Below are 13,411 nucleotides of genomic sequence, written 5' to 3' on the forward strand. Positions count from 1 at the left end.
GTGGCAAAAAAACAGCTCACCGGGGGTCCTCGTAGAATGCATATTGGGTGGCCTGTCCGTGGTGAACGTCCCAGTCCACAATCAGCACCCTGTGCAGACACGAAGAATGGCAGGTCAATTGCAACTTGGGCAGGGTAATTGTTATTACTGCAAAACCTCTCTGCAGTTTTGCTTGGACTAGCAAAAATATTCACTATATCCGCGTCTTTGCTACATCAGTTGTTGGCGATTCCATGGCTCTAAAAATCCTCTCTGGAAATTTGGCTCCTTACTAAGCACAGTGATCAGTGATCAGAAACACCTTCTAATCATCTCATTTTCTAATCATCTCATTATGTGCTAATGATTTTATTTTCAGTCCTGTGGAAGTACAACATCTGCGCAACTGTAATGCAGCCATAAATATAATGCGAGTGGAGCTTGAGCTCATATGAAAACGAAAGTGTTGCGAGAACATGGTGTCGTTTTTCGTTACCTCGCTGTAATTTAAAAGGCAATAGTTATGAAATGCATGTGACACAATCAAGTGTGCCAAGCCCCCCCATGCAGAACCGCTGCACCTCCGTTTCTTTCCGCCACTACTTTGTGCTTTGCACCACCCAGTGCTACAACCTTTTTCAGTGGCCCACGCCGCTGCCTGCTTACCCAAGTTCATAGCCAGTTTTCTTCCCCACCCCCTGTGCGAACGCTTTGCCTCAAGCTCCTGAGGCCTTCGAAAAGTTGACTTCCTCGCAGCCCACAACACTGACGGCTAAGCACCCCCCCAAAAGAAAATTTAAAAAAAAAAACACCGCTTCATCGTTTTTGAAATCTGTTTGCACTGACTGTTGCTTTTGCGATTGTGCCATTCCATATCTGTTGCTCTATGAGATATCATAGAACACTTGTGCGCTGTGATGTCATCATTCCGCGGGAAGTACGTGCCCAAGGTCAAATGCTCTTTACCCTAACATTTCTTTATTAATGATGTCTTTACTATAAATAAAAAAGGACAGTTGTCTATGGAAGCCGAAAAGGGACTGCAGTTTCACTTTACTGTACCTGTGTTTTTATTACACGCAAGTTTACTATAGCAGGGATCTATTCTACAGACTACACCGTCATCCTGTAGTATCGTGAGAGCACAGCTAGTTTCGTGAGACAGCACACGCTCACAAAAGTTTCCAGAGACAGCCTATACCCTGTCTGTAGACAGCCTACGAACTGCCTAAATGGCTGTGAAATAGCATTGCAAGAGAATCGGTGTCCCCGAAACAGGACCCCTTGTACTATCAGGCTGGAAAGAAATGTGAAAAGTGCCTACGAACAAAGCACAATGCTTCACCTAACTACCTTACCTTCAGGTACAGTACACTACAAACAAGATTTATGTTTCTGTGCAAGAGGGCTAGCAAACCAGTTGCAAGCAACTGTCTTGCTGCACTGCACCCATGAAAGAACACTCCCTAGATGTATTTCTTCGAGAAAATTAAACTGAAATGAGCAGCATTTCCGGGGGGTGAACAAGTCGAGCGACGACTCACTTCTTCACATGTAGTTTGTCGAGGGCGTGCTTGGCAGCCAGGGCCACGTTGTTGAAGAAGCAGTAGCCACAGTACTCGTTGCGCATGGCGTGGTGGCCAGGTGGCCGGACTAGGGCCATGCCATTACGAACCTGCACAACACGAGAAGCAGGACGGGCTTGTGACTAAAACTTTTGACTTTTCAGTTTTTATTTTGTCTTTAATGCTCAGAACGGCCTTAAGAAAAAAGGCGGATTGGGCTATTGTGGTGTCTTCTGACTCAGGGCAAAACACAAAAACTCTGATATGTGATAACAAATTACTGTATAAATGCCTGTAAGGGCCGCACCCTGTTTTCCCAAAAGGAAATATTTTAAAAAAAATCAGTGTAAGGGCCGCACTCAAACTTTCCACGACACAAGCGAGAATAGCCTTCGAAATGCACGCGTCACGGCCTCCGCGATCAGCTCCGGCTGCGAGCAACGGTGTGCTTGGTCGCGGAGGCGGCGCATGCGCACAGGAGCTTCCAGGTGCCGCCCACGGATGGCGCCAGAGGCCGCGGCTCATCACCATCATTGTCAACCTTTTTTTTCTGCCACGAGCTCCCGCTATCCATATCGGCATTAGTATCACCAGCTCCAGCCTTCTGTGGCTGTGAAAGGCACGGGAGCTGTGGCTTTCGCCTGCTGCCGCCGAGCGTTGCACTTTCAGCACGATAGACAAGCACCTTAATAGCCACACGGCTGGGAGTTAGCTGTCGAACACTGCAAGCGTGCGGCAAGCAGGAAATTCAATGTGGCCGAGAAGAGCGTCCGACGCTGGTGCAATCGAAAGTATGCATTGAGGAACACAAGCTGCAAAAAGCGTGCTTTCCGAGGCGAGCAGTACAAGTTTCCCGAACTGGAAGAAAAGCTGCTCTGCTATGTGATGAAAGCGCGGAACAACGGCTACGTGTTGACAGCGGACATGCCGCGCGACACAGAGCACGGCACCAGCTCAGAGTCGGAATACTCCACGAGTGACAACTGAACGTAGAATAAATGCCGCGCATTCTTTGACTGGTGGGCCGCACCTCGAAAAATTGGCCCTCAAATCAGGAACAAAAAGTGTGGCCCTTACACGCGTCTATACGATGACGATGCTTTCAACAATGCAAGTGGGTATGCGGGTCAACTTCTGAATCACTGCGTCGATTTTTATGAAGTTTTCAGCGATGGTGTATCCTTGTGCCTTCAGAACATTACCGAAAGTTAAACATTGCACTGTGAGTGTGAAAAAAATTGTTGGCATCACAACGAGCCAGCGAGTATGTCAGTTTAGGAAAACTGATTTGTTGACACTTTCCAGCAGAGTTGAGAATGAGAAGACCCCTGTACAGGATAAGGGCAAGAGATAGTTGTCTTAGACCAAAAAAATCGCAGCACAGTTTGGTTGTTTTGCTGTCAGTGCTATTTCAAAATTTTGCTGTTTGCCATAAAAACCGAACGGCTGAGCATGATAAGTACCTTAGCTTGTTCCTCAAGAGAATTTTTGTTGAGAAAACACCTTCAAAATCAATTTTGAATGCATAATATGGAAACAGTAGTTTTCCTAAATGTGCAGCATGCTCCATAAATTCGAAACTGAGAAACACAATTTCAAAGATTTTAGCAATTGTTTCTTGCTTGACGGGTTTTTTTTTGTCAATTAGAAATACTTTCTCCATAGGTGGGACCTTCTTCGATAGAATGCCGTAGTGTTCCTTATTTTGCTGTTACTGAACCCTAGAGAGACTTTGCCCATGGATGGGAACTCGCAAAGATAAGCTGGACAGTAAAGATAAGTGGCATAGACGGCAATAAAACGAAGGTTGTCTTAAGAAATAAAGGCTACGAATCCACATTTAGAAGTCACCAGATGCATTTCGCTAACCACTGACTTTAGTTTTATTTTACCCACATATTATGGCTTGCAAGGCCATGATTATATAGCTTTTCCTTCTATTTTTGGTGTGTTTCTGCCACATTCTTCACAAAATGCCTTAGCAGGTCAGAAAGAATTAAACAAATTGCGATATTCTGTTTGCCATTGTGTTGAATGTCGGAAACAACGTTTCTACGGGACTATACCAGCAACACCTCACTTCCGATCTTCATAGGAAAACACTTAATTTTAAACATTTCTACAGCACAGATCAAGACCAAATTTAGAAGACATGTTCCTTATCAGTTTGTAAACACTGTTTGTGTACTTGTGGCTGTGTGTACGTATTCAATTGTATGCATCCACCCTGTAACGGCCTTACGGCTGACAGTATCAATAAATAAAATAAAATCCAGAAATGAGTTTTTGACCGAAATCAAATTAGTAAAAATTTATTCGCTAGTCCTTTCTGCCTGCGTTGATGTCTTGTCACAGGGGGCTCAGGTAAACGTAGGTGCTTAAGTGCACTGATGTTTTGGATGTTCACTGATACCCTGGAGGACTACTGTTTGACGCGTCTTCCATGCAATCTTGGAAATCAAACCAAAATGTACTGCAAGCCCTGCAAGCCCTGTCAGCCACAAATACTTTGGGAAAAGTATGCGCACTCATTTTGACAGCATCTGTGTCCTGTTCCTCAATAGCTCAAAGACTAAAAAAGTTCCCAATCAGCGTCGGATCTGCTGCGTTCGCCTCTGCGCAGTGCTTTTTTGCAGCAACGCAAGAAAGAAAAGTGAAGATGTGAAGAGCAACCTGCCTTTCCCTTGACGACGGCTGTCACCAGGTCCACGGTGCAACCCACAGCAAGCAAAGCCAGCTCGAATGTCCTCTGCCAACACAAACAGAATCCACATCAGCAAAGTTGTTTCCAGAAGCGTCTTAGGTACACAGCACATGCTTGAGATAGTCCTTCAAGAAGTGCAGGAGCATCAAGAAAACCCTTACTTCTTCATTATGATACTCCAGACAAACAGATATAGAGGGCCATGCAAGCATTAAGTGACTTATACAGCATTACAAGGGCCGAAATAGTGGCATCCTAAAGGCATGAAACATATCGCGACAGCACGCCACCATAACTCACATCAGCACGACTCATTCAACAAGTACATAACCAGTAATCCCTGTCAGGAGAGACGAGATTGGAAGCAACAGTGCTTACCGGGTGGATGTATATCGAATCAAAGTGCGCACAGAAGGTCTCCAGGGCATCAGTGTCTGTCTTGCCAGCGGTCTCCTTAAGCTGCTCCAAGTGTGCCTGCCTGCACCGTGCAACGTAGTTTTCAAACCATGAAACCAACCGGTGCAACCAGAGGTGCTGAAGTATTTGCACCAAAGAGCAGTGAAGGCCCATAACAACGCTACACCCTCTTAAACCACACAAATGTTTGCCCCAAGGTCTCGCATACCAATGGCACTGAGGAATGGAGTTTGTTTAGGTTTAACATAAACACAGTACATCACACAAGCGAGAACCATGATACCATGTGTTCCTGAAAAGGCAATGTCTTCTGTCTTTCTTGTCGTAGATGGTGATCTGTTCGTGAATGTGAAATTTTGCCTTCCTGATACAGCACTCCTCTAAGCAGAGCGTCATTTACTTATGTTGTACAAAACAGGCAAGCAATGCATTATTATATAGCAACCAGCACGAAACACTGCGAATGTTTAATTGATGAGCAAAATGAGCCAGCAGCTTAAACGAGAGAACCATTTACATCTGCCTCCATTTGGAATGCAACAGCTTGTACAATTGACTGATCAATTATTCAAACTGAAAGCAAAGCCTTTTCAATACACTTGATGATGAAACCAAAGTGCCGTTTGGAATTGGATGAATTTGAATTAGTGGGGTCCCACTTTACTCAGTGCAGTATACTACACTGTCGCAAGAGAGGAAAAACATCAACGGATATTAAACCATCGTTAACACTAGTAAGGCTATTTTTTTAATTAGTCTACACATATTAATCGGCATTAATGAAACCCAATAACTTGCCATCAACAGTGCTTTATTGCAAAGGTTCTAACCTTGCCCTTTCATCTCGGTAAGTGAACTCCCTTGCCATTCAGTACATTATATAGTGTAAAAAAAAAGAGGGGGGGGGGGGGGGGGGAGGAAGCTTGCAAAGTGCAGCTTCCAAGTGATGAAAGCAGTTTGTTTGATTAGCAAGCACCCCGCCCTTAGCACATTTTACTGTTATCAGTCACGATAAATACAACCTTCAGGAGTAACCTTATGTACCATATCTACTCACTTCAAAAACACTTTTCTCCCTCCAAAGTTGAGAAAAATTTGAAGGGTGCATTCATTACGCAGGGTAATATACTAGCAAACTGTACACTTTGCAAAGTGAAATAATCGGTGCATTCATTATTTGAGTAGTTACGGTATCTAAGTACAATATCATACATTCTATGAATACGACATTCCAATGAAACAAGATGTGGGAGCACATCAGTGCTGTGTAAATTCGCGTCTACAGGAGAGTTTGCCTATTTCACTATTACGTGCACATTGACCATGTTAATAAGTCCTTCAAGTCACATGCAAATACTAAAAACTTATAACCCTATACAAACTAAAAGGTGCTTAGTACCTCGAATGGTATGCTTTTAAGAAACTTCGTAATCAATTTTTGCTACAGTGAAGGCGGTGCCCTATTGTGCTGCGTAGCATCCTTTAATCACTGGTGATACATTTCCCTTTCACCGCAGGCTGATGTACAGCGGCAGCTACTCACTCATGCAAGGCCAAGACCTCTGCTTCCTCAGCCCGCCGAGCCTGCAATAAAAGCACACATACTCTTTCACTCGTCGTTTATCATGGTACTGTCACAACTGATATGCAAGGTCTGTAATGCAAGATTGATGCACAGATTAAGCTGCACATGTGCTGCAAGGTACCAAGAGGCACACTTTTTACAAAATATATCAACCAGACATCTGTTGTTTCAAATGAGACATCTTGGCAATGTACTAAAGGAGTATAGACACCTAACCTTTGGGTGCATGTTTTCTTCTTTGTAATGATGCATAAGGCATTATTATAGTACATGAATTACCACCTGGCATTCTCCTACGACCGCTAAATAATTTATAATTGAGTTTCTTTCTCGTGCTGTTTCGAACGATGACTGACATCAAAGAGGTTATAGGTCATGTGAGGCATGAAAAACTGCAATATAATCAGTGTTTCTACATTTGTTGTCATTCCGACTTTTGAGGAAGGCTGGCTTCAGCACTGTAGTTAATTAAAACGATGAAGCAGCGATTATATCGCAGTCATTTCATGCCTCGTGTGACCTATAACCTCTCTTTGACGTCACAGCCATCGTTCAGCTGTTGAAACCAAAACAGCACGAGAAAGACATTCGATTATAAATTATTTAGCAGTCGAAGGAGAATAGTACATGGCGATGCATGCACGTAAGTGTCCTCTGCATCATTATAGTGAAGAAAATATGTCACCAAAATTAGGCGTCTATACTCCTCTACCTGTGTCAAGTCAAACGCAAAAAAGACGACCAAGACGCAAACGGAAAACAAGGTAGATCTTAGCCGAAAGAGCCTGAATATATGTGCAGTTTAATTTCACTTTGAAGGCACAACTGCCGTTTGTTGGAAGTGAAAGCCAATCGCAGAGGAGGATTCCAAATTAGTTTTAGCCATGTGTGGTTCATCAGCATGTGCTAAAAGCTCAGCATACAAGCGTCATCGCATTTTGATTACACTGAAAATCAGACTCCTTGGCCCTAATTTAACCAGCAATATCAGCAGTGGAATGCCATAGCCACTGAGCTATTATGTGTTACATCCGAAATGTGACAACATATGTGTACCTGAATAGCGCAGCAAGTTGCTTCCAGTATTAGCCTGTGCTCTGCTAACTAGTAAATGGTGTGTCATATTTTGCTTCTGAACAAGACTTTTCACTTTCACCCAAAGGCAAAATCTCGCATTAAAGACACCATCTTGTTTGTAAATTTTACTTTTTTTTTGCAAACAGGCTAACTTAAGCAGTTTTTGCAAAAAAAATTGAAGGTCGCATTAAAGACTAGCTCTTGCTCCACCTCTGAGCACCTTTCTTCCAAACACAAGAAAGGCCAAAAAGGTTCAGATGGCAAACATTACCTTCGTCACGTTTACCACCTGTACGGAGAAGAATTTCTGCTAAGTGACGGAACCAAAATTTTAATTCACGAGGGCCTATCACAAAAGAGTTTTCATCTTGTTCAGATTTTCTGCGACAAATTTCATCCTGCAGAGCTTGCATAGGCAGTATGTCCCCCTAAACTCTAAAATTGTTTTTGAAAAAAATCTTGTTAAGTATAAATATGCATACTTCTGGTGAATCTTTTGCCATTGCCATAAAAGCATATGCATGTGTTGCGTATTCAAACTCATGCTCAAACCCCTCAATATGAATGCTATTCGTGAAGTTCATTAATAACTACAAATTATGAGAAATCACGTAGCCGGCACAATGGCTTCACTGAGAGTCGTGTGTATCACATCTAACCACAGCCGAGATGACGGGGAGTTCTTGTTCACTTCAAAATCGCTGCACAAGACCGCCATAACTTGAGGCTGGCTTACCTCAACAAAATGAAAAAGTCTATAGCCAAGTAACAGATTCAATGAATGAAATGCAATTCTTGTTTCATGACACGTTACTACAAATTGCGATTCAATATTGGTGTAGCAAAACCTTTCAACATGATTAACGGGATGCTTATAAAATTTTAACTGTACTACTAATGCTGCAACTACTGTGTTCAAAGGTCATTTCAACCTGCAGCAAACCTGCCAATTAACTGCATGCTATAGTTTCTGAAAAATAATCACCAAAGCTGTCCACTTTCTGAAATAGTTTTGTAAGCCACACAACTAATAAACATATCTCGCAGCATCAAAGGCACTTACGGGTATACGGACACAACGGTCGACCAGTCCATAGTCGTCGCAGCGCTGGTAACTGACCGTCAGCCGTTCAGGGCGCTCGGGGTGCCGGCTGTCCCAGAGGCTGCGGTGTTCTGCCATGCGTTCATCGTAAACCAGGCCTGTACCTTCGCCTGTACCCATCTGTTGAGTCAAGTGCACAATGCTTTGCACAACACACCTATAGCAGTGTGATTCAACTTCCCCGAACCACACTGAGACAACCATTTCATTCGTCTGTACCCACCGCCTCACTCACAGGCATCTCTATCTTGACAACTTTAAAAAACTGCTTTGATCAAACACCCGGCTGACATTTGCCTCAGTAAAGTAGTTGAAATGGAAAATAGGAGGCAGAGCTTCCGTAAACTACCTCTACTCAGCATTTGTGTTGAATCTTATTAACTTCACTATCAATGAAACTGAGGGAAACCCACATTCGCACAACACACCTGAGCAAGTAATCCAACATTGCAATAGAAGGCATCTGAACACTTTCATCATTTTTGCAGCCAATATGTTATTCATATTCTTACATACATTCCCTTTCACACACTGCATTATACAATAGCCTTTAAAGGAACAGAGTGCTCTGAACTTCCGCTGAATATCATTTCCCAATTAAGCAATTATAAAACTGCGCAAAGAATAGAGACAAAAAGAGGCACAAAGACATACACACGAAGCACAAGATATCAAACTGAATTTATTTTGTGAAAAGTGGTCCTTCGCTCAACATTTAAATTGCTGAATCTATGAACCAACTAGCTCGACATCATGTCTTGCTTTCCTATTAAACTTGTTTGTCAGTAAGCAACTTCCTTCACAGCACATTTTGCCTAGACGATGTCTTCAGCTTCTTCTATACTTCAACTGAATATGTTCACTCCGCGTCCTGATAAGCTATCAAGCTATTTTCTCAGCTCCAAGTCAATGCTCTTTCTGTACAGACACTTAAACACCTTTGCACTCAATCTGCTATCGTTTACACACTTCAATTCCTTATCTCTAGAAAATATATTGCTTTTGAGTTTCCTTGCTTTAATCAATGCACACCTCATTACTGCATGCACCATTTCACTCGTGATTTGAAGCCAGGCTGTAACTACAGCCTCTTTATTTAACGTGTTGCCCAGAAGACCTCATCCCTGCTTAAAGCAAAAATTATTTGCATGGCCATACCTACACACTGGCATTACCGTTTCATTCCAGAAGGGCAACAATTAACACTGCACATGCTGCACCTGCATGGTCACTGTGTGGCGAATTATTTCTTTTCCCTTGCCTTACGCTACTATAACGTTTTTTTCGTATCGCACTGCATATGACATGTGCTGTAACGCTACTTGCAACTGAGCAGCATAGATCACAAGTTCGTCAGTAAATGTAACTACCTACAGCTGTATCAAATTAATAAATTAATACCTGCTCAACCAACTAGCGCAAGACGTCAGTCAACCAGCAGTCACAAATTCTTGAAAACAGCGAGTAACAACAACAAAAAACACCTGCTCAGGCACTCGAATCCATGATTAACACTTTGTTCAATAACAATTGTGCGTGCGAACGCCTGGCTTCCCTTTGTTAAACGCCAATTAACCACCTCAATTAGCACCAGTCACAAAAAAAGACGCGCGGCAAACTGTTGCAGCTGTGCTGCTCCGGCCGTGATACCTCGCATCCATAACCGACAAGTTACCGTGGAACAGCCGTCCCCAGCTGCAGCTGCGAAAGCATGGTTGCTGACGTTTACAGCGGCATGCATGGGCGTCGAACCAAACTCACCGCCGATTTGACAGCGCCGTCTCCCCCGCCTTCGTGGTCGGTAATGGGCATCCTTGACTGGAGCGCCGAGCTTACAGAACGAACGAATCCCACCTACGAGCCTTGTTACACCGCGGTTGACAGCCGGTGTCGTTCTCCGCTCAGCTGCAGCACACTCTTCCGCGCCACCGTCCTTCACGTGAAAACAAACAACGACACGTGTTGTAACGCCCCTGTCGCATGAGAACTCCGAGTGAATGCTCTCTAGGCAAATAACTCGACGCATGCAAGCTAAGGTTTTCAGCTAGCAGTAAATACAGCTTACCGTTTTTTCATATATATAAGTCCCGAAGCTCTGCGGTGTGCAGCCGCAGTGCACCGCCGCACGTGACAGCCAGCCTACACGTGACTCTGCATTTATCAGTTGACGGTCGCGTCCCGAACTTGCAAAAAAAAAAAAGTGTCGTGACGAGCCAGGCGAGCGAAAGGCGAAAACGAAAGTTTAGAGTTCGTTAACTTTCTACCAGATGGCGCCCCCAATGGGTGTTTTTTTTTGTTACTTGCGACCCTTCATCTACACTGTCCCATAGTAACATATAAAGCAGAGGCACCCTTATTATGTGCGTTGTGGAAGTGTTTCTGTGACGAAGGAAGAAAAGAAGCCACTGACACGCTTTGCGTCAAGCGGCCGTGCCACTGATTTAGGTTACCCTCAACCTTCTATGTCTCGCACAAAAGCCGCATTTACTTGCTATGTATTAGTTCGGCATTATTAAACACCGCAGTCAGTTTCCGACCCGCGCGGACCAAAAAAAGAAACACCAAGTGAAGTAGAAAAACACTGCTTATAAAGAACGCAAAGGGGGCAGTAAAATGACGTTGAGTGATGATGGTGGTGTGGCTCTTCCGTTCGGTGACGTAAAAATGCACTTAAAATAGGAAGGAAGGAAGGAAGGAAGGAAGGAAGGAAGGAAGGAAGGAAGGAAGGAATGAATATTCATTATTGAGAAGGAAGAATCTCCTCCTGTCCTCTCTTCCAGTCCCCTCACCTCTTTCATTTCATTTCTCCATTCTGCCTGCTATTCTTTATTTCCGCTGCCCCAGCTCAGGTGCTTCAGTATCGATGGCAGATGCCGGGGCTAGCAAAAATATTTTGCTTCCTTTTTATTATTATGATAATAAAACCACTTACTACTGAGAAGGAAGGAGAAGGTGGTTGGAGCAAAGCAGCTGAACCCTGGCCAATCCCCCGTCGTGGGTACATGTGCCATGTCACGAAGGCAACAACAACAAAGCAGCTGGCGTCATCTGTTGTTGTTGATGTTGTATGAAGATATAACAATAGTGACTCTGGCCGACGCCCAGATGGCAATGAGCGCAACTGTGCCTGGTTTTCCAGGGTGCCGCTGGTCAGGCGCACCTCCCATTGCTCCAAGGCCGCATTGGGCGGCTTTAGGTGGTGTGGTTTATGGGCGCATATGTCCATGTGATATGGAGAAATGTAGGGATGGCGCCACACCATGAGCATGCATTCATAATTAAACAACATTAATTGTGCAAGGCAGCTGTTGGAGGTTGGAAAACTCTGGATTCAGCAGAGCATGTAGGCATCCTGCGAGAAAGGTGTTTGTGAGGAGGGGCCCGGACGCGTCGGTTGAGCCATAAGGTCTCAACCCAGTAAAAAAAAAAAAAAAGAACATTGAAACCAATTGGAAATTTCAATTGGTTCCAATTGGATCTTCCAATTGGTTCTAACTGGACCTTCCAATTGGAACCAATTGGTTCCAGTTGTGTTTTTAGCCACCTGACCAATTGGACCCAACTGACTCAGCCAATTGGACCCATTAGGCCAGGCAGTTACTGCACCCAGGAAATAAATATATAGCTAGCTCACAGTTAAGTTTCGCAAAATATGCAGTGTGAGAAATATTTCTGCAACTTAACATATTGTTAATGTGCAAAACGAAAACTGATTTGTGAGGAGTGCAAGGAGACGCTGTGCCCAGTGCTAATCAGCATTTTTACTGCAGAATTGAAATTAGCATACTTCTATGCCAATCAACACCAACAGATGCGCATATATCACACACGAGAAACACTCCAAATTCAGACTCTAGTAGCGCTATATTACCTCAATATGTACATCCAAAGAACACAGTTCCAACTTATACACCCCATTTATGAGGCTCTCATGCTGCGCGGCCAGTGGCACTTGCCCACTGAGCGCAGTTATTTAATTTGGACCGCTGTGGTGGTGGAGATGATGAATACAATTTAGCAGGTTAAGTTGCTGATAGCTCTTATATTAGTTCTACCTTGTTTATCAACTATGCAAACATTAATGGATACAGTGGGTGCAGCTGGACAGATCCAATTGGATGCAATGGGTAAGACCAACTGGGCTCACCAATTGGAATCCCAGTTGGTCCAACTGGTTAGTCCGTTCCACCATTCCAATTGGAACCAGTTAGAAATGGGATTGGTTCCAATGGGTTTATTTTAACTGGGAAGGCACGTAGAGTAGTGGGTTGAAAGGGGGTATCATATTCTGACTGCGTGATGGCAGTTGCCGCCATGCTGGCTGGTAACAGTTTGTGCGTCGCCAACTGCAGGGCAAAAGTTACGTCATTTGCAACACTCAAAGCATTAGTGGAATGGCCTGTTTTTTCTTCTCTCCAAAGATGGTAATGCCAGTCAATTCCATTTATATTACTGCTGGTTAACTAGCTGGTTATTTAAAACTGCCACCTGATTGGTAGAAGTCAGTGATTGGCTGCATACCTTATTTACAGACGAAAATAGGCATGTGTTCTTATTTATCAACAGATAACACGTCCCTTCGACCCTTCCATCCATACTCGCACACACAAACACACTGCCATCCTAACAGGTTCCCTGAGAGTTCTGCAAGGACCCCTTCTAGATTTTGTCTTGTATATCTGTGACCGCGTTTGGAAGACTCGAAAGCCCATCTATGCTAAAAATACATTCACCGGGATGAGTTAGTTCTCCCGTTCATATCCTCTCAACGATTCATCACTATAGGTCATACAGCAATTGCATGATTAGGCGCCTTTGTACAAATGATGCAAAGTGGCACTGGTACAAATGGACATGTACTTGCAAGGGCCTAGAGCACTGCATTATAAGCAACACATGCAGAAAAACCATTTGTGTTATTCTATGACTGTTTCAGGTATGCTCAACAATGATTGAAACAGTATTTAGATTCAAAAAAAGGT

The 13,411-nt window shown here is 43.7% G+C and overlaps 1 protein-coding gene across 1 annotated transcript in view; it reads right to left on the reverse strand.

Moving 5' to 3' along the window:
* Window positions 1-10,629, reverse strand: part of HDAC6 (histone deacetylase 6) — a 41,537-nt gene extending 30,908 nt beyond the window's left edge. Inside the window, exons 1-8 of the mRNA XM_077634400.1 lie at window positions 10,495-10,629; window positions 10,191-10,362; window positions 8,391-8,549; window positions 6,209-6,249; window positions 4,627-4,726; window positions 4,222-4,293; window positions 1,524-1,654; window positions 21-89 (exon numbers count right to left, since the gene is read on the reverse strand). Coding sequence (XP_077490526.1) covers window positions 21-89; window positions 1,524-1,654; window positions 4,222-4,293; window positions 4,627-4,726; window positions 6,209-6,249; window positions 8,391-8,549; window positions 10,191-10,241 — 623 coding nt within the window. The 5' untranslated portion in view covers window positions 10,242-10,362; window positions 10,495-10,629. The remainder of the gene's footprint in view (window positions 1-20; window positions 90-1,523; window positions 1,655-4,221; window positions 4,294-4,626; window positions 4,727-6,208; window positions 6,250-8,390; window positions 8,550-10,190; window positions 10,363-10,494) is intronic.
* Window positions 10,630-13,411: the final 2,782 nt, after the last annotated feature.

This window comes from Amblyomma americanum, chromosome 8, assembly GCF_052857255.1.
Source record: "Amblyomma americanum isolate KBUSLIRL-KWMA chromosome 8, ASM5285725v1, whole genome shotgun sequence".
Taxonomy (NCBI): domain Eukaryota; kingdom Metazoa; phylum Arthropoda; class Arachnida; order Ixodida; family Ixodidae; genus Amblyomma; species Amblyomma americanum.